Source organism: Alexandromys fortis, unplaced genomic scaffold, assembly GCF_014885135.2.
Source record: "Alexandromys fortis isolate MF-2015 unplaced genomic scaffold, M_Fortis_MF-2015_v1.1 scaffold_54, whole genome shotgun sequence".
In the NCBI taxonomy this organism is placed as follows: domain Eukaryota; kingdom Metazoa; phylum Chordata; class Mammalia; order Rodentia; family Cricetidae; genus Alexandromys; species Alexandromys fortis.
The window spans coordinates 6,470,932-6,493,066 of record NW_026067958.1 but is presented as its reverse complement, the minus strand read 5'-3'; the positions used below and the strand labels follow the sequence as shown (position 1 = coordinate 6,493,066).

Here is a 22,135-nt window from a genome sequence, read left to right as displayed (position 1 = left end):
CAAAGGGATGCCAGTCATGATCTCCTTCTACCGCGGGCTGTCAGATCACCCAAAGTAATGCCCTGCATTTCACCTACTCTCAGCATGAACCCAAGGGACCCATCCAGCTCATTCATTACCCCTGTTCAGCTTCCAGACAAGACTGATCATCAGCCCAGTCCTAAACATTGGGTCCAGGTCCTTGAAAGGGAAATGTTATGCTAAATATGTAAATTAAATGCTAATCTGTTAAGAGTTGAGGGTAAGAAATGGTCTTACAACTGAATGTGCAACAGCCAAATTAACTAGATAAAAACAGGGCTCTAAAAATAAATTAGTGGAGCATGGAGATGGCTCAGAGGTTAAGAGCACTGACTGCCCTGCCAGAAGCAATTCCCAGCCACCATCCACAGTGAGATCTGGTGCCCTCTTCTGGCATACAGGCAGGCTTGAAACACAGTCAATAACCCATGCTGCACACTACCTCAGGGAGAAATAGCCTATACTAACACACACACACACACACACACACACACACACACACACACGAACAGATGTAATGCACACTACACTGGTAAACTGTCAGGAGTTGTCAGAGGTCATCGGGCTGATTCTCGAAGTGGAGCAGTCTCCCACTGCACCATTTCAGACCCAGACACTTTCTCAGTGTCCTCGAAGGCCCTTGTTGACAGATGGGGGTGGTTCCCCACCACTCTGACAGGCAGAGTAAAACAGTCCAGGAGTAAAATGTGTCCTTGAAATCAGCCTGAAGATAATTCCCAACAGTTCTTACTGCTGTTTATTCCCTAATATTGAGGAGACAGAGTGAAAAAGACAATTCAGATGTTCAGTCACAGCAAGCTGACCCAGGGCAGAGAGGCCACTCTCCATTGAACCTCCAGCAACTGCCCCAACTCTCCCAGTCCACTTCTGCAGGATACTCTTGCATCTCATCTGGTGTGTCTCTGCTATTTGTTCTTTTACCGGGAAGCCTCACCTGAGGAAAACTGCTCTGCCCAAAGACTCCACGGGAATGCCGCTCTGCTCTTACCAGGCCTTCCATTAGTTTCTGCTGGGTGTTTTATGCACCTGACTTGATGTGTGGCTTTCTATCATCTGTCACTTGCTATTTAGTCTTTGGGTTTGGTCTGCTGTGGACACTTAGCATTTTGCTTTCTACTGCTGTGATAAAGATTATGACAAAGAGCAACACAGTGAGAAAAGAGTTTCTTTAGTTTCCTTAGTTTGCAAGTCCCAATCACAATCCATCACCAAGGGAAGCCAAATAGAAACTAAGATGACAACTTCAAAAGGAAAAACTTAATCCTCTACCCTTTACATCCCATCTGTAGCTGTCACAACTGCAGCGATACTTTATTTGTATTTTTCAATAAAGCTTGCCTGAAGATCAGAGTGCAAAGTTAAGCGACTAGAGGCCAGGAAGTGGTAGCACAAACCTTTAATCCCAGGATTTGGAAAACAGAGGCAGACAGATCCCTGTGAGTTCAAGGCTATTCTGGGCTACACAAGATTGGTCCACAGACAGATCCAAGGTAGTGCCACCTCACACCTTAATCCCAGTGTCTGGCAGTCACATGCTTTTAATCCCAGCACTGGAGAGGTGGAGACAGGAGTGATATGACTGAGTGGTGAGAGGAAAATAAAAGGAAAGAGAGAGGAACTCACTAGAGTGTGGAGTCTGAGGTCTGGTGGAGACAGTGCGGTCTAGGCAGTCTGAGGACCGCCAGAGGTAAAAGGTCTCTCTAGCGGCTTATCGGTCTGCTTCTCTGATCTTCAACTTTAACCCCTATATCAGTCTCTGGGTTTTTATTATTCATACTACACACAATCTCTTGAAAATTACTGTAGATATTTCCTACTAATATCTATATTAAAAGTATTTAAACTCAATCATCAGAGTGCTCTAAATTTAAGTGTGTTTACTTTTATCAGACTTTCATATTTTCAAGTATATTCTACTAGCAAGTTTCTTTTCGTTTGAATAATTAACTCCCTTTTGCATTTCTTTAATAAGTCAAGAGGTGATGTCTCATAGCTTTTGTCTCTGAGACTGTTTTATTTCTGAAGGTCAGTTTTGTTGGCAGGCAGGGTTTTACTCAGCACTTTGAATGTATGCTATTCTGAGCTAATGGCCATTACAGTCCATCACCACCACACCACAGAAGAGTGCAGGTGGGGAGTCTGTCCTTTACTGCATTTTAAGGTGGTTCTAAAGCCATGCTCTGTGCTTGCTTCCCTCTTCCCCCAAGGAGATTGTATCTTTCTTCAAGCTCTGCTGGCAGAATGTGGGCAAATACCACATAGGGAATGTACAAACTATCTTTTCTATCTAACTCAATACTATTATCCTATAACTAGGTTCTTTGTTCTTATATGCCTTGCCTAATTTGATTTGTCAGTCTTTGCATACATATACAGTAGAAGAAATAAACCAATTAAAACTCAAAAGCCACAGTAAACTTGCTGTATAATTTGCTGAGACTACAACTGTGAGGAATTCAATCTGGATGCCATTGATGAGATGCCACTTTATAGTGGTAGTAATGAAGCTATAAATCTCACATAAAACACACAGGAAGTCTGTAGAGTCACTATGAATTTTAAAAACTTAAAAAAATGTTCTAAAACCTATGAGTTGGGATGACTGCACAGAAAAAAGTCTTTGGTCTATATATTTTATAATGAACAAGTTTTATAACATGAAAATTACAACCCAATGTGACTAAAACTGTTTTAAATAAGGTTAGATAAACGCATCACCAATGTTCTCCACATGTATGTGTATGAATATGCAGCGAATGAGGGAAAGGAGAGTGAGCACATGAACATGAGTGACAATGGAGACAGCAAAAAGCAGTAAAAATTTTAAACAACATATGAGTCTAGATAAAAAATATATAGGAGCTCTACCAACATTTTCAGTTTAAATTGTTATCAAAACTTAAGATTATTTTAAAAAGCCAAGAATATCATGTAACAAGGTCCCTTTAATTATACCTATTTTCTTCAATGAAGACCATGTACATCCTCCATGAGAAAACTGAATGCAATTTTAATAGTTCCTTCAAGAATCTAATTTGGTTATAACACCAATACAATGCACTCTACATTCTACTGACTTAAATATGAAACTACTGATGAATCGTGTAATATGTGCAGATGTACAGCCTTCCAAATCTGACAAGGCAGTAGTTGAAAGACCACTTTGACAAGAATTGAGTTTTTGGTTTCATTGTGATTTTGAGATTAAAGGTAATTATACAATTATTCAGAATATATTTTGTTACTTATTTACATCATAAAATACTGCTGTTCTAAAACCATTCCGTCAGTGAGGCAATAGAACCTGAAAGAAAATGAGCACGCATGCTGCATTTTAAAGACATTACAAGCATTTAAATTCTGATTATATCTTTATGTTTACAATTCAAATAGCTCCTTTTAAAGGCCAGTTTACATGGTGAATCAAGAACAGAATTAAGTACATCTTAATGTTTTCCACTGATATATGTAGAAATTCCATTTACCCATGGCATTTTTTTTTCCAAAGCGAAATATTACTATCAGGAGATGATAGTTTTTCAATTATTTTAGCTTGAAAATTTAAAAAAAAATACTTACCAGTAGATAAAGGCACAATTTTTACTCACTTCAAGTAATCAACCACAAAATGATTGCTTACTTTCAACATGATTAATTGACATTTTTCAAACAATCTGTCTTTAATCCTGACAGCTCTTTATTTATTATGTTTCATGTACTTGCTATGGGTTACTAGTCTCCAATGGGTGTCATCATGGGAATTACCAAAATATGATAATATGACAGAAGGCTGACAAAGTGTTTCTCATCCTTGAATTATATGCCAAGTCAAGAATGGGGGTTGAAGAGTGTAGCAAAAAAGAGACTGCAGGGCTACTTATATCCTGTAATAAAACCAGCAATATCAAGAGAGTTATCATCTCACTTCCAATTTCTTCCCCTCAAGAACAATTTGAATCTCTTTGGCATCCAAAGTCTCATAAGTCAACAATGCTTCTGCTAGATTCTTATGCTCTTTCGCATGAGTTTTCAAGATATGTTTTGCTCGTTCATATGACTCCTGAAAGAGAAAAGCATGAAGAAAAAAATGAAGAATTTTTTTTCATAGAAAAAAATGAAGAAATGCAATAACCATAGGTAAGGAGAAAATAAAATCAATGAGGCTTTAAAGGGTGTTGATTTCTACTTTTAAAAGCACTTAAAAGCTTTGTTCCAAAATATGAACTGTTTGTACGTAAGAATATAAACAGCACATGGAATGTATCACACAGAAGAGTTTGGAAAATGTTTCGAGAGAGTCTCTGCCTTTCTAGAATGTTCATTTTTTTCTGTTGTAACTAGCTTGGGCATTTCTTTCTTTACCCTCCAGCAGTTAATTAAAGCCTGGCTGCTTCCTTGGAAGACCTGCTTTCCTGAAATTCTTACTGTTATTCCAAACACTTCTTTGTTCCCATCACCATTTACAGATCCTTAGTAACCTCTCTCTTGCAGAAAGTACTATTCCTGAAAGTCAAACCATCTGAGTATTAGCTACAAGTCATCTGACAAATACTGATTACATTCCTCATTCAATGGACACTGCCCCTCAGCCAGATCTTTTCCTTCATCCCAAGAGCCACCTTAAGAGATGGGTTAACTTCAGTATCTAAGAACACAAAGCAACCTTACTAGTAAGCCACAGACCAACATCCCTATTTCTAACTTAGAGTGTTCATTATGATATCCAAATTCAGTAGCTTCTTATTAAACAAAAGCAATCTACCCACACCAATAACTTGCATCCCAGTTTGGTCTCCAAGTTCTTCAGTTAATGGCACAAACAATACAGTTACCAGAGGCAGAAATCCAGAAAATGGTTTCAGCACCTCTTACCTTTCCTATCTGATACATAATATTTTATGTCTATGTAGCCAAAGGTGTCCATGAACTTCTAATCCTCCTGCCTCTGCTTTCTAAGTGCTGAGGTTGTAGGTATATGCTACCATGCCTCGTTTCTGTGGTGCTGGGAATTGAACTCAGCTAGGTAATTACTACCAACTGAACCACATCCCCAAATTTGCACCAGTATTTCTTGTGCACACTCAGGGTTTCTTCATCTCTATATTTTATAGGGTGAGATTTACAATCAGTAGTTATCATCAACTTGTTTTTATTTGCAGTCCTAGGACTAATCCTAAGGCATTTCATAAAGGACAAGCACTCTGGACTAGAACTGTTAACTGCCCACCACCATGTTACCATTTTTAAAGTACATAGGCACATTTTGTAAAATAAAAATAAAAAAAAAAATCAAGCTCAGAAAAATATTACCCGCAGAAGAATTCTTATTTCTTGTTCAATGGCAGATTGCGTTTCAGGACTTAGTGTTCCTGAATCACTGTAGGTCATGACTCCAAGCTAAAATCAAAAAGCATAAAATAATTGAACAAATTACTACCAAGAAGTTTAGCACAGTAAGTAGTAGCCTATATATAAACTGGGGACAGGAAATGCAACATAAAAATGTTGAGTACAATGAAATATCATTCTACGGAAACCATAAGGACAAATCAAAATAGCAAATGAGGGTATGATAGAAAATTAAAGTCCTTTAAGTGTCTTCTCAGAAAACTGACAGCTCTCCCAAATCTAGATTACAATGTAATCTAGGATTACAATGAAATAAAAAATGTAAATAAGTTCAGAAAGATGAAAGAGTTAAATAATTTAATTTAGCAATTTATTAATTCAAGAGGTCTAAGTAGAAAAAAATTTCTATTACTACTCAGAGCAATACTTAGAATTAAGTCTTGAATTAGGAACCAGACAATGAAAAAGAATGTTATCAATTCATAAGTCTATCAAAGAATGACATGGGAAATAAACTACCTTTTCACTCATTCCAAATCTGGTAACCATCCTCTTTGCAATTTGCGTTGCATTATCAAAATCACTAGAAGCACCTAGACATAAACAAACAAACAAATAAATAAATACCTTCTGAAAATCATTAAAAGAATAAATGTGAATATTTCAAGTAATATACTATGAAAAACCAACCTGTTGTAATATGATCAGTCCCAAATATAAGCTCCTCTGCCACTCTTCCTCCCATGCTAACATCCATCTGTGCAAGCAGCTGGGCCCTAGTCTCATTCCACCTGTCATTTTCAGGCAATAGTGAAACCTATACGGTTTAATAATAACCACATAATAAAAAGGAAAGGCATTCAGACACACTTCTGAAATAGGTACACTCATAACCAAAGCTATTCAGTGTTTCCAGACACTATTTGAGAGACATGGTCAACAGGTAACTTAATACACGAAAGCTTTATGACATGAAACCAACATGAAAAACAAAGAAAATCCTCTGTACAGGTGCATCTTACAAACAATAGCTACATAGTGCTGCAATAGGACTTTTTTTTTCCAGATGCATAAAAATATTCAACCAGTCATACATTAGAAAGATTCAAGACCGAAGCACGTACTGAGAAGCATCTTAGAACTACAGAACCAGTTGCTATGGCATAAGATGTGTCTTTATGTCTAGTAGTTTATTTAGATATTTAAAGTCATAGTCTATAATCACTCTTCAATTGTATTTTTTTGGAAATATGTAACCTGAAATATATTATAAAACTACTCTGATCAATTATAGCAAATGGATCTTATTTCAATACTGTTCAAGAAATCAAAAAGGATAAAAAAATCATTGTGAAGTCGCAGTCTCCCTAAACAAGCTTCTACAAAGTTTTATTTGAAAGTGAATTTTAAAACAAGAAAATGAGGTACAGAAGGCAAGGTGTCTCAAACATGTGATCCCAGGACTTGTAAAAGTGAGGCAGGAGGATTACCACAAGTTTCAGGCCTGCTCAGGGTACATAGAGTTAAGTTACAGAGTGGATTACAAAGTGAGAAGTGAGACCTGTCTCAAAGCAAACAAGCAAGCAAGCACAACTAAACTAAACTGGTACATGGTTCAATGCTGAGAGCCAGATTCCCATGCCTGAGTCTCTTGGGTTCAAACCACAGTCACTGGGTAGGGGTAGGTCTATAGGAAACTTACATGTCCAAGTGTTGGCCCCCGAGGCATGATTGTAGCTTTATTGATTGGCATTGCATCCTTTGTGTAATACGCAATAATAGCATGACCAGATTCATGATAGGCTGTTATGGTTTTGTTTTTGTTATCAATTTCCACACTTCTTCTTTCTGGTCCTAAGATAAATACCATACTATATTAGGAACTGCTAAAATAGTAGCCTATAATCCCAGAACTCCAGAGGTAAGAGAATAATAGGTTCCAGGCTAGCCCATGATTCACTGTGATAACAGGAAGGCAGAAACACACACACACACACAGAATACATGAGGACTCATTCCAAAGACTGGAGGCATTGTGGTTCACAATAGTAATCTCAGCACTCAGGAGGCTAAGGCAAGATGATTACCATGAGTTCACAGGCAGCCTGAGGTGCATGAGTGTAAGTGAGGGCCAGCTGACCAGTTTGGATTATGGTATGACAGTCAGTCTTAAAAAAAAGGGCAGGGTGAAAAGAAAGAAAAAGATGACCTGCAGAACAAGGGGATGAAAAGGAAGACATACCCATTAGAATTTTATCCTTAGAAAACTCTAGTTCCTTCATGGTAACCATTTCTTTTCCATCAACAGCTGCCTTTAATGCAGCTTGGTTCACAAGATTCTCCAACTCTGCTCCAGAAAATCCAACAGTACCACGAGCTATGATTTCTGGATCAACAGCTACAGACAAAGAGAACAGCATTAGGAATCTCCCATTGCTACACAGAAGCTCTTCTACTGAACTCACGTTTGGAGGTAGAAAAAAGTACAGTTACTCTGAGTTACAACTTAAAATATATATCTTAAAACTAAAATTAAATTCACTGAAACTAATACAATTGTATGCAAATAATACTAATTAGTATTTATTAGTAATGTTATTGTTAATAATAATTTCTGGCAATAAAACATCTAGAAAAATTCTAGGTTTTATTAACTTTCTGAAAACAAAACAAAAAGTGGACTTACTAAAAATGAAATTAGAAACTTCAAATATGACCTACGCTGGGCCTGGAGAGATGGCCCAGCAGTTAAGAATACCAACTGCTCTTGCAAAGAACCCAGGATCAGTTCCCAGCACCCACAGGGCAGCTCCTCTTCTGGCCTCTACTGGTACTGTGCATGTGGAATAAATACATACAGTTTACAAAAATAAAAATAAATATATCTCCAATGTGGGTCTCTGTCTCTATCTCCATCCATCGCCAAAAAAAAAAAAAAACTAAAATAAAACAAAACAAAACAAAAAAAACCAAATATGTACTCATTTGGAATCATTATGCCTTTTTGATGGCTTGGTTCCTTTAACATTACCACCTGAATTTCATATTGTTTGATAGCTTTCTTTTTTGTTAATTGTTATTGAAGGTCCCATATATCTTTTTCTTTTTGTCTTTATATTTTACATATACCACATGATTAGTTCTTATTTTATCTACTCTGACAAGCTTTGCGTTTTAACTGAACTGTGCAATCAATAGAGAGTAAAGTGAGTGACACACAATAAATAAATATACAAATAAATATATCTTAAGTATGTCCTATGCTAATGTCCAGCCTGACCACAAATTGAAAAAGCACGCTCACCATCAAATTCTGTTCTCTTAAATATCACTTTCAAACACCTTGGTCTCCCTTTATTATAGGAAACAAACAGGTTGATTAAAGACAGTCTTGAAAATACTGCAGCTTATGCTCTGGTCACCTGTTTTCAAGTGACGCCATGTGTCTTATGTGCCTTGCTCTATGTTTTGCTTTTTCCTAAATGGAGTCCTTTTTTTGTTATATATATATATGCCTGTCTATAAACCCCAAACAAAATTTCCTTTGGGATCAGAATTCAAGAATATACACAAACTGAAGAATGCACATAAAAATGGGAATAACGAGAATGAAGAAACTAATTAGTTTGAGGCATAAACCAAAAAAGGACCATAAATAGGATGGCTAGATAAATTCCCATTTTACAGAAATTTTAATGTCAGAATCAAGGAATTGAACTTACATTTGTCAAACTTTATTTTATTGAGATACCATTTCAAAATTTCAGTCCGACCCCTCACATCTGGTCTTGGAACTGTAACTTGCATGTCAAAACGACCAGGACGTATTAAGGCACTGAGAGAAAATTAAAAAGATACATTTAAATTGATAATCTGAAGATGCCAGCATACACTAAACATGTGACAGGGAAACAACGTCAACCAAAGATAAGGCAGAAAGACAGACTTCTGAATATCAGTGTTCACACAGTTCTCTCAGAAGCACGGTGACAGTAAGTCTCAGAAGGTTCTAGGATACTGAACACCTACAACCACAGGACTCAAAAAGCTAAGGAGTATTAGACCAACCCAGACTATGCAGTGTAAGCTGATGTGAAATAATGAGCAGAAGGCAGAACAAAGGTTCATTCGAATACATGTGCAACTAAGGCAGCACTATCTATCCTCCCCTACGTCAAGTCCCCTCCCTCTACCCGATTCCCACTTCAGATCCTCTCTACTGCAGTTGTACCCTTCTCCGATGGTCCTGTTTTTGCTTTCTTGGTTTGTGCAGTTACTCCAGGTTATGTACTCACGTCTGAAGATTTGGAGATGGATGTGTGGTTTCTATATTTAGTCATGCCTGTCACTAGAAACTATTCAGTTGCTCAAGGCCAGTAAAGAACCGTGAAGGAGAACCTAAAACCACTATTTTACAAAACCAGCACTATCCCTAAGCACATTCTAAGGATTTGTTCTTATACCCACATCAACGAAACTTCTCTTTGCAACTGACAGCGATCATTACAGAAAACTACACAGGATCAAAATGCAGAATTGTCGAGCCCAGTACCCACTGAGACACGCAGAACAAAGCTCCTACACCTAAAGTTTAAGGGCCACTTAGGAAGAGGGGCAGTGACCGAAAGAGTCAAAGGATCAGGAAACTTGTAAGACTGTGTTAGCTCCTATATAGACGATTATCTCCTACACTTAGGGGGTCTCACCACCATGGTTGCCTAATCACGACCTCAATAAGGATGATGCCATGTTTTGCTACAGTGGATGGGGGAAAGCATATGAGGTCTCAACCCTAGACAAAGAACTATAGGTAAGTAAAATGCTGAAAACAGGAACAAAAGTCTTTCCCAGGGAAAGGCATACCAAATGATTATCCAATACTAAATGGTCAGACCTAAAAACCATATATATACAAGTAACACTATACACACTGAATAGGTTGTATGCACATACTTAGGAATACTCACACACACAAACACCAAAAATTAAAGAAAAAAGGCCATGAATTTGAAAAAAGGCCTGGTTTGGTAGTGCATGTGCATCTGTGTGTGTGTTGCGGGGGGAGGGGGGGATTACATGGGAGGACTTGAAGGATGGAAGAAGAGGAAGAAATGATCTGATTATAGTAGTAAAACAATCATTAAAAATACACACTCCCTTCTCAATTGCTATCTAGAATGTTGGACTGTTGTATTAAAAAAGACAAGCTACTAATCACACAAAAAAAGCTCTTATAAAATTTTTAAATATGGGAGGGGGACAGGTGCATCTTAGGGCAGGTGCCTGTCGAGGCCAGAAGAGCCAGAGGTACAGTGGCCAAAAGCTGGAGGTATGGGTGATGGAAATCAAACTGAGAGCCACTGCAGAACAGTCTGCTTTCTTTACCACTCAGCTACCTCTAGTCCCTTTCCTAACACAGAAACTTTTAATGCTATAAATTTCACTTTCAAAATGCTTTCTGTTTAAATATGATACATGTTTTCAATATTATTGAGAAGTAAATAATTCACTTGGGTGTTAATATATTAGGTTGTGCAAGCATCACTTTGATTTAATTTTAGAACAATTTTCTATTTTAGGAATTCTATGTCCACTAGTAATTATGTCACAATCCCCAAGCCTCTTGTAGCTAATCTGTCTCTGGGTTTGCTTATTCTAAACATTCCCTATAAACGGAACTGTGTAAGATTGTATGTAGCATATGACAGTACTTCACAGAACTGTGTAAGACTGTATGTAGCATATGACAGTACTTCACAGAACTGTGTAAGACTGTATGTAGCATATGACAGTACTTCACAGAACTGTGTAAGATTGTATGTAGCATATGACAGTACTTCACAGAACTCTTCATACTTACTTATCTAACGCCTCTGGGAAATTTGTGGCACCTATAATGATTACTCCTTCATTGGGTTTGAAACTAGAAAGGAAAAAAAATAGTACCATTTCACTGACTGAAGCACAGCTTACATGTGAAAACACCCATATATAAAGCTGATCATCACTGACTGTAACTGATAATAAACCATTTAGATAAACGGTTACTTAGGAAAACAACCTGACATAGATGGCACAGGTGCCTAATTAAATATCAAAAAAAGTGTTTTTAACTTTACCAATTCAAATTATTTGGTCTTAGATCTCTATTTAATCAAAATGTCTCATGCTGACATTAAGAAAGTTCATTCAAGCTGGGCGGTGGTGGCTTATGCCTTTAATCCCAGCATACAGGAGGCAGAGGCAGGAGAATCTCTGTGAGTTCAAGGCCAGTCTGGTCTAAAAGAGCTAATTCCAGTACAGGTTCCAAAGCTACAGAGAAACACTGTCTTCAAAAAACAACAACAACAACAAAAAGTTCATTCAAAGTGACATTTCTTCCTTTCTGTATTATGAACACAGATGTAAGTTTTAAGTTGACCACAACATTCGGTCATCAACTAGACAGAAACTAGTGTATTAATCCTTACTTTATGGGATCTAACCCAGGTATTCATGTATACTAGAAGCAGACGATCTACAACTGAGCTATACCTATCCTCCATATCTTTCTTTAGACAATTTGTGCTTGAATCATTGTTTTTCTCTTATAAATATAATAAATTAAAAATAAGTATACATTTACAATTTCGAGAGAAACTGATACATCAATTAGTAATACAAAAAACATGAAAGAAAAATTTGACTTCTTACATGAGATGATTGTTATCTATACATGTAACATTTAATATCTATACAATTTTACCAAATCCTTCATAAGAACTTACACAAAATCAAGTGTATAAATATCAAATGCTGAAGATACCTGTTACTCTAAATTATCATTAAATTGGATAAATGCTAACTTTTAAATTATTTCATATATTTAACAAAGACTCAATTACCCATCCATTTCAGCAAGAAGTTGATTGATAGTCTGCCTTGAATATGGATGCATTGGAGATTCAATTCTCTTTCCACCAACAGAATCTAATTCATCAATAAATATAACGCAAGGAGCATTTGCTTTTGCTTCTCCTAAAAAAACAAAAAAAGATTCAAGTAAGTTGAAAGAAATTAACACCTTTTATCATAAAAATATTAAGACTATCAGTATAAAAAAAGTCATAGTAGAAGAAAAACTATGTAGTAAAACATTTTACTAAAATAATAATGTTGGAGGAGGGGGTTGTACTGAACATGACAAAATGAGAACTGGCTATCCATTCTTTCCAACTGTACAAATTAATATAATTGGAATTGAAGTTAATAACTCTTAATATAATGCTACAGAATCGATAAATAAAATGGAAAACTAAAAATTCAAGAATTAACTTTCAATAGTCCCTAACTTCATCTTGTATTCCTACTAAGCCTTATTAAACCTGTTTTAGAATACAGGGCTTTCAACATATCTCAGTAGAAAATGGACTTTAGTTCAAATTCCCAGAACTCAAAGGTGGAAGAGAACTGACTGCATGGATCACACACACACACACACACACACACACACACACACACACACACACACACACCCCATACATACACACAATAATAATAAAACTGTCTAAATAAAGATTACAAATCCATTTTAGTTCTATCATTAAGTTGCTTGAAACTAAAGCCCATTTTTTTTCAGAAATTCAATAGAAGAAATTATCAAGAAAAGTGTAAATAAATAAAACATTACTGTTTCTCTAAGTAACAAAAATGTAACATTGTCTAAAATATACATCAAAACATACTAAAAAGATTTCTGATCCTGCTGGCTCCTACACCCACAAACATCTCATCGAATTCTGACCCAGAAGCGTAGTAAAAAGGAACATCTGCTTCTCCAGCCACAGCTCGGGCTAGAAGTGTCTTCCCTGTTCCTGGTGGCCCAACCAAAAGAATTCCTAAAAGGAAAAAAAGCAGACAAGAATGATCCATTATTTTTAAATCCCTTGATAAGAACCTTCAACATTCATAATTATTAATTTTTATAATAGAAATGACAGTAATGATCAATATTGCCAAACTTGGCAAAGAAACTACGCTTCTACTGTTCACTTCAAGATTTTCTCTACAACTAACTTTCCTGTGCCATTTAAATATTATTTACAGCCAGGAGTGGCACACACCTTTAATCCTAGCACTAGGGAGGCAGAAGCAGGTAGATCTCTGTGCATTTGAGGCCAGCCTGGTCTACATACTACATAAGGAGCTTCAGGCCAGCCAGGTACAGAATGAGACTCTGGTTCAAACAAACAAACGAACAGACATAAACATATATGTAAAATTCACACATCAACAAGTAAAACAAGAACGAAAATGAAGACAAAGTAATACAGAGTACTCGTTCTGTACAACATAAAACTCACACTAAAAGATATGCAGCCAAACTGGGCACACATCTTTAATACTAGCCCTCTGGAGGTAGAGGTGGGTGGATATCTGGTGAGGTCAAGGCCAGCCTGGTCAATAAAGCAAGTTCCAGGACAACCAGGGTTACACAAAGAAACCATCTCATAAAACAAAAAACAACAACAACAACAACAAAAAACGAAAGAAAGATATGCAGTCAAATATAATGGAAAAATCTTGGTAATATAGTTCCATTAAAGACCAAAAAAATATTTTCTAGCCATTTGGTATAAAATAAAAAATTTAAAAACCAATGATATTAAAGAAATAATGCTAATTTGGGCTGGATTAGATAAGATTACAGCAATGTCTTTATTTGTAGGTGACACATAGTTGATGTCTACAGCTTTCTTATATTCAAGGAAGAAATGAAATGTACATATAGGCAAACACTGAGAAAATTATTTGACAGAATGTCAAATACTGTTGAGTATAGGGTGAGAATACATCAGTATTAACTGCTGCTAGTATTCTAAGATTTCCCAAACACTTAAGTTTTCATACCAATAAGCTTTTCCCATAGTAAACTGGAAAAGAATTCCTGATCTGTTTAACTCTTGTAATTACATTAAAAAACAACAAAACTATAGTGATGTTACATTTCAATATTAAAAAACTAAAAACAAGCTCAAAAACAGTATAAAGTTTACATTAGTATTACCATGTTTTAAGTGATATCCAACTGGTTTGAGCTGCTTATTAATTTTGACATATCTTAGTGTATACCTCAAAAATTTTCCATAAATTAATAAGAAATTGAGTATAATTATAGTTTTAAATATTCTCTCTATGCTATTACATCACTGTACCCCTAAGTGGAAAAAGTTTAAGGAAACTTTTCCAGAAGTTTCCAGAAGAGATGCTCAGTGGTCTAAAATCTAGCCTTAAACCTGCAGTGCCTTTGGATCATTTAACACAGCTACCAAATACCTGCATGTTAAAGGTTTCCCTAAGCTACTGGTGCTATGGCAAAACTGTTAAAACTCAGAGAGGAACCTAGTGGGAAGAGGTGGGTCACTGGAGACATGCCTTAGGGGATAGATGTGTCTTGATGCTATCCCATGCTCTCCACTCTGCCCTCTACTCCTTGATTTCTGGTTACTGTGAGGAGACAAGCTTGTGCTACCATGCACTGTATGCCTAGCCTCACCTCAAACCTCAGGGATGCATTAGGACTGTGGATTAAAACTTCTAAAACTACGAGCCTGAAACCTTCCTTGGAAGACAACAAACAAATTAATCTTTAACAAAGTAATTTCATTTCTAGAAATTTGTTTCTTTTTCTCTTTAGAGAAGGGTCTCCTGTTTTTCAGGCTAACCTCAAATTTTTGATCCTCCTGCTTCTACCTCCCAAGTGTTGGGATTACAGGCTCAGTTTATACCAGGTGGAAATCAAATCTTAAGCTTGTGCATACTGGATAAACTATATAGACCCAATTGCCCATTAGAAACCTATTCCAAGTAAATAATTTGGCTAAAGGACAAAGCCGGGTTAGAGTGGTCATCAAACTGCTATTTTTAATAGAAAAAAAAGTTTACATAAAAGTATAATGTTACAAATAATTAGCATGTAGTCTTCATAACTGAAAAGATCATAAGGACAATTTCCACAGTTCCCACGTCTCAGAAATCCTCAAGAATTCTCACATTAAAAAAGGAAATTCTAAGGAGTAGGAGTGTACTCAGTGCTTACCTACTATGTACAAGGGAAGTGAGTTTGCTCTCCAGTACAAGAACAAAACAAAAGGAGAACAAAAACATCAGTGCTCAGTGTGACCCTGAGTTGGTGCCGGACCCAGATAGGGGTAGTGACATTTGAAAGATCATTACTAGAGCAAATGCTGAACAAATGCTGAACTTTTGTATGAAGTAGTGAAGTTAACAGTTTTGTGTCCATGTAAAAGCACTAGTTTTAAAGCTACAGAAAAAAAAAAAAAAAAAACAACTTTATGTGAGGTTGGAGAGATGGCTCAGTGTTTTAGAGGGCCTGAGTTCAATTCTTAGCACCCACATGGCAGCTCACAAACCGTGTAATTCTAGTCCTGGGTGATCTAATGCTCTTGTCTTGCCTCCACTGGCACCTGGCAAACACCCAGTAGGCAGAAATACATACAGGCAAAACATCCATATGCGTAAAGTTTTTTTTAAAAATTTAACTAAAAACACCCTTTTTGGTAAATGTACAGCTAAGCATTTAAAGAAGTATCATGTCTTACTAGAAAGTAGGCACAGAACTTTATGTGTGGAATAAGCACGTATTTTTAAAAACAAAAATTAGGAACTGAACCTACTCAATTCTAATATGGGCAAATAAAATTTGTAATCTATTATTCTATGATTTACACCAATTATGACAAAAGGAAAATATCTTACCTTTAGGAAGTTTGCCTCCAAGCACAGTAAATTTTTGTGGATTTTTCAAGAATTCAACCACTTCCTGTAATTCTTGTTTGGCTTCCTCCACCTTAAATGGTGCAATTTACCAAATAACCAAATAAAAGTTAGATTATCAAGGTTTCCTCTTTGGTAATCATATTTTTACTATAGCTATGAGTGAATTTGGCCTTTTTTGGTAACACATTTTTTTAATATGCTAAAGGTTTTCTAATCCTTATTTCCAATTACATGGCATCCTTATTATGCCAACAAAAATCATTTTAAGTCCCTACTTTTACTAAGAAGGCAAAACAAGTCAAATATATTGGTCAGAGTTAAGCTGAAACTATTAGAACAAACAGCATAAGGCGAAAGAGCAATCAGAAAACCTAAGCTGTTTAGGTCATGATTATATTTCTAGAAAATTTCACAAAACTATTTCCAGAAAACATCATTACCAGAACAAGAAAAGGTCTGTTTAAGCCGGGCGGCGGTGGCGCACGCCTTTAATCCCAGCACTCAGGAGGCAGAGGCAGGCGGATCTCTGTGAGTTCGAGGCCAGCCTGGTCTAGAAGAGCTAGTTCCAGGACAGGCTCCAAAAAAGCTATGGAGAAACCCTGTCTCGAAAATCAAAAAAAAAAAAAAAAAAAAAAAGGAAAAGAAAAGGTTTGTTTGTTTTAGTTCTTCAATGGACTTTGAAAGTTATTCTGACTAAATCACTTAGATTTTTACTAAAATGTTGTAATGATAATAATTAAAAATAAAGTTGTACTCATGACCAGCCCCAGGAAAAAGGACACATGTTCACCAAAATGCACAAGGTACATACAATATTAGAGTTCCAAATTATAAACAACCAAAAATGTCTAAGTTAGTTAAAAAGAGCAAATTTCGATAGCCACATAAGGCAAACTGTGCAATCAGGATACGTGAACGACTGCTCTACACAGCATGGCCACACCCCAACCAAAATCATCATGTTGGGCAAAAGAAGAAAGATGCAAAACAGGATATTCGATGCATCCTGCTGCTCCTAAAAAAAGCAAAAAAAATGGAAGCAGAGCTAGAGTAAAGGCCCTGACTGGATAACCCTCCTTTCAGTGGTAGGGACAATAACCAGAAGAGGCTGGGGGGACTCTGGGGTTCTCACGGTCTTTGTTGGGCTAAGAACTGGTGAAAACTATGTGCTCATTCTTGAAATTTATTAATTGTGTATTTTTAAGCAAGTATGTTGAACTTCAAAAGATTTGCTGAGTTATTTAAAAAGAACATCTTACTACACATTGAAAGACTAAAACATAGCTAACTTAAAATAATGGGTAAAACGGCAATTTAAAATTCTAAGACTAAAGCAAGAGACAGGAAACACTGTTCACTTCTCAACTAACTAATATCCTGTCCCCAATCTCTGTGGCAAGTGTACCTCCAGTTGAGCAACAGAAAAGCTACAGGGTGAGGTAGATAACGACGTTCTAAACAGTTCTTAGTTTTTAAAGCAGCTCCATATAAATGTACTTACATACTCAAAAATCCTGGGCAAGAAATGATTCTTATGTACATTTCTTTTTTTTTGTAATATTTATTAATTATGTATACAATATTCTGCCTGCAGGCCAGAAGAGGGCACCAGACCTCATTACAGATGGTTGTGAGCCACCATGTGGTTGCTGGGAATTGAACTCAGGACCTATGGAAGAGCAGGCAATGCTCTTAACCGCTGAGCCATCTCTCCAGCCCTTATGTACATTTCTGAAGACTTGAGAAAACTGTGTAATAGCAAACCTACAAGTTACTTTGCTCCTATGAATTTACATTTGTCAGAAGCTACTTCATTAACGAATATTTAGTTTTCTGCCTGTCTCTAGTTTTATACTCAGACATTCCTTCATCCCCACTGCAGACAGAAACTTAAAATAACTCAACCAAAAACAGCTCAACAAGAATTCTGTTTTCTAAAGACTGACTTTCATTTTGATGGTATATATGTGTCTGTGTGGGGCATGTGCATGTTGAGTCAGGTGCTCATGGAAGTCAGAAGAGGAGTCAGATCCACTGGGGCAAGAGTTGTAAGTTATGAGTTACTCAATGTGGGTGCTGCGGCATAGGGGGTGCTGTCAAGAAAAGAAAGTGCTCTTAACCACTAAACCATCTTTCTAGCAGTAGGAACTCAAATCAAAGCAAGCATGTTACCGTAAAACTCAAGTCAGAATAGAGAGGGCCTGCCACACTGAGGACTCAAGTTTTAAATAATCATCATACCAATAACTTCCTCAACCCTTTCTGCAATGCAAACAGGGCTCATAGCCTTAAACTGCAAAAAAAGTTTGGGACAACTGGTTTAACTATATGGAAGTCCAATGCAGAATATCAATAAGGTAAATTACAAAGAAAGCAAAGAAATCTTAACTTACCCCTTTAACATGTTCAAAAGTAACATTTTTCATCTGGACAGGATCTACAGCAGAATCAAGTCCTGTAGTTGTCCGGAAGCGAACTAACAGGAAGAAATACATGTGGGTATTTGATATCAAAATCTAGAAAAATTGCATGTCTTAGAAGCCTAAGTTTCTCAGATTAACCTGAAAGAAAAACCAAGTCTCATTTTCAATGGTTCCTTAGGGTAGTCAGCAATTGTTTTCCTCCTGTGTTAGAGCTACTTTTAAATGGGTTTTTATCAATCCCTATCTAAATGTTACAAATATAAATTTGAAACAGCTCTTCATTCTTCACGATTGATGCTCACTGTCCTTGGCTACACTTGGTCATACTTAGGAACCAAAGCCAATGAAGATCAAGGGGCATTAGAGGACAGTCAATAATCCCAGGAGAGAACACCCCTAAAAGTGTCCTACGAGTCATTCACTGCCTCTCCATCAGAGCTAGGAAAGTCCCTAGGACTCCAACCAGCATACAATCTGCAAATACAAAGGTCATTTCAGACAGAATGTCTCTGATGTTTCCATGAGAATACATGTGTTCAGCAGAGCCTGACCCATCCCAGAAGATGGCACAGATGGGTGGAGGAAAACTAAAGAAGCCAAGGGGCTCCACTAAGTCCCTAAAAGTAACCCTAAGAAGCCTTCACAATAAAAAGAAAATAGACTAAATTTTGGCCACCTGTAATTGTTTTAAATATCCAGCAGTAAAGCACAGACAAAAACTAGATTAACAATACTATAAAACAAGAACTACATTAGAATTTTTAAAAGGACAAAGACCAACTCAGTTTTTATAAGGTTTCCCGTCACACCCCAATGTGGGCTACCAACACACCAGGTAGGGCATTCACAGCCATCAGACTATAATTATCTCATGCTTTTCTAAGTGTGAATATTTTCTCCTGCCTGAACCCTGATGTTCTAGTTAGATTTGTCAACTTGACACTACTAGAGTCATCTGGGAAGAGGAACCCTCAATTACAATTGCCTTGATCTATGGGCACTGTTTGATTGCCAGCTGATGTAGAAGGGCTCACTCCGCCCACTGCAGGTAGCACCATCCCTAGACAGGTAGTCCTGATCTGTGTGAAAAAGCCCACACACTGCCTTAACTTTCCCTCAATAATATGACATAGACGTGAAAGTCAGATAAACCTCTTTCTCCCCAAGTTATTTATGGTCAAATTGTTTTATCACAGCAATAAAAACTTAGAATTATTCCAACTACAATAACTAATGGGGACTTCAATGCTGTGATGATTATCACTGTTGACTAGGTGAGATACTTCTGGCATGCCTACAAGGGAGTTTCTAAATTGGGTCAAGATGGGCAAAAAAAGCCTATATCAAAGTGAAGGTCCTGCAATGAGCAAAACGGAGAAAGTAAAGGAAACAGCAGAATTTCACCTTCCTCCATACCTGCCTGAAGCTGCAATGAGACCAGCCCTACAGCCATGATGAACTGTGCCCTGGAACCATAAGCCAACTAATTAACCCTTTCTTAAGCTGCTTTGGTTAGGATATTGTGTTTCAGCAGCGAGAATAGTAACAAACATATTTGGTGACAAAGTCTTTAAGCTCAGGGCCCAACTATCCCAAGACAATTATATCTAGGACACATCTTCACCCGAGAGCACAGAGCTCTTTCATCCAATCTGTAGCCAAGCTATTTAGGGCTAATTAGGGCCTTCTGCGGACTAACAGCTGTGATGGTTTAAATAAGAAATATTCCAAATAGGCACGGGTATTCGAACACTCGGTCCTCAGTTGGTGATGCTGCTTAGGGAGGTTATGGAAACTTCAGGACATGAAGCCTTATCCCACTTCCAGTTTATTCTCTGCTTTCTGTGAGATGAAATGTAATCAACCAGCTTCCTGTTTATCTCTAGTTACCATGCCAGCCCTACTATTACCAGAAACCAAAACAAACTTTATTATTGCTTTTTGTTTGACTGACTTTGTTTTTGGAGACAGAGTCTTACTATGTAGATCTGGTTGGCCTGGAAATTATTATATAGAACAGGATGGCCTCCAATTTACAGATATACCTGCTTCTTGCTGGAATTAAAGGTGTATACCATCAAACAAACACGCTGGATACTTATAAAATCAGGTTTGGAACTGGATCTCATTAATTTTCATGGTGGAAATGGGTTACACCTGTTATAATCTCACCGGTCACCCTGTGAGTCTCTGAACTGCTGTTATTGATCCTTCTCAGATAACCCTGCAGAAATAACTCCATAATCTAAGTTCTTTTGATTTCTAAGGCCTTAAAATAACTAAGTGTAGAGATCTTAAACACCAGTCTATTTTAAACATTAAGCTAGACCGAGATACCCATCTAAGTGATTTTTAGGGTCTCAATTGTTCAAGGGGTATTGCTAAGTAGCTAGTTTGATAGTTAGATATTATCAGGCTTGAAGGTCATTAAAACTCAGCAGCTTTTAAAACCAAGAACTAAAACTGAAGGATTACTACTGGTCAAAACTATGAGAGTTAAGTCTTATTCTGAATTATGCAGAAGGTCATCACCAAATACCCAACTTTACAAGATTACTATTTAACTGGAGCTGATAAAGAAGAAGGATACAGAGGGCTGGAGAGATGGCTCAGTGGATAAGAGCACTAGCTGCTCTTATAGAGTACCTGGGTTCAGTTCCTAGCACCCACAGGACATCTCACAACCACATCTAACTCCAGTTCCAGGGGACCCAATGCCCTCTTCTGGCCTCCACAGGAACTAGGCACATGTGTGTACACATACATTCATGAGGTGAAACACACAAATTTTTTAAAAAGAATAAGAATATATTATATTATCTCCTCAGTAAAGGTCAACTCAAATGGGCCTTTCAGTCACCTGAATAGGAAAATATGTCACGGGAAGCACTGTCTTCTTTAGAGGCTTTAGAAATGGAGGTTGTCTAAAACGGAGACTGGCACTATGATCTCTCTGTCCATCTTCCACTGTCACTCCATGAGAGTGTGCTCTCCTGTACCTAGCTTCTATTCTGCTATGTAAAAACAAGCAAGGCAGGTGTGGCGGTAAGGCTGTCATCCTAGCACACAGGAGTCAGTCAGGAGGACCATGAGCTCTTGTCTCAAACCAAATTTTTTCAAAGCTGAGCTAATACTCTGTTGGCATGGTGTTCATGCAGCATGCATGAAAACCAGTACCCCATAAACTGGACATGCGATTACATGTCAGGAATCCTAGCACTCAACCTTGTCAAAAAAAAAAATAATAAGGTTTAAGAAAATCTTTAAATCAATGATGATCACAGTTTTGTAAATAAAAATCTTATGAGGAATATATTAAATGGAGGTTCCTAGCCATAATACAGGCTTAGGGTTTATTGATTTAGGAATAAAAAACTTGAAAGTAGAGGGCAACTGTTTAGGAAAAGGAAGGTAACCAGTAAAGGGAGCGTGCATACACACACACACACACACACACACACACACACACACACAGAGAAAGAGAGAGAGAGAAAGAGAGAGAGAGAGAGAGAGAGAGAGAGAGAGAGAGAGAGAGAGAGAGA

General features: G+C 37.2%; 1 protein-coding gene across 1 annotated transcript in view; it reads right to left on the bottom strand.

Moving 5' to 3' along the window:
- Positions 1-2,967: 2,967 nt before the first annotated feature.
- Positions 2,968-22,135, bottom strand: part of Yme1l1 (YME1 like 1 ATPase) — a 35,678-nt gene continuing 16,510 nt past the window's right edge. The window contains exons 8-20 of the mRNA XM_050152700.1: positions 21,454-21,607; positions 18,564-18,686; positions 16,150-16,240; positions 13,116-13,268; positions 12,276-12,408; positions 11,252-11,314; positions 9,114-9,226; positions 7,634-7,789; positions 7,094-7,245; positions 6,082-6,208; positions 5,911-5,984; positions 5,353-5,439; positions 2,968-4,102 (exon numbers count right to left, since the gene is read on the bottom strand). Of these exons, the coding sequence (XP_050008657.1) occupies positions 3,959-4,102; positions 5,353-5,439; positions 5,911-5,984; positions 6,082-6,208; positions 7,094-7,245; positions 7,634-7,789; positions 9,114-9,226; positions 11,252-11,314; positions 12,276-12,408; positions 13,116-13,268; positions 16,150-16,240; positions 18,564-18,686; positions 21,454-21,607 (1,570 nt within the window). The 3' untranslated portion in view covers positions 2,968-3,958. The remainder of the gene's footprint in view (positions 4,103-5,352; positions 5,440-5,910; positions 5,985-6,081; positions 6,209-7,093; positions 7,246-7,633; positions 7,790-9,113; positions 9,227-11,251; positions 11,315-12,275; positions 12,409-13,115; positions 13,269-16,149; positions 16,241-18,563; positions 18,687-21,453; positions 21,608-22,135) is intronic.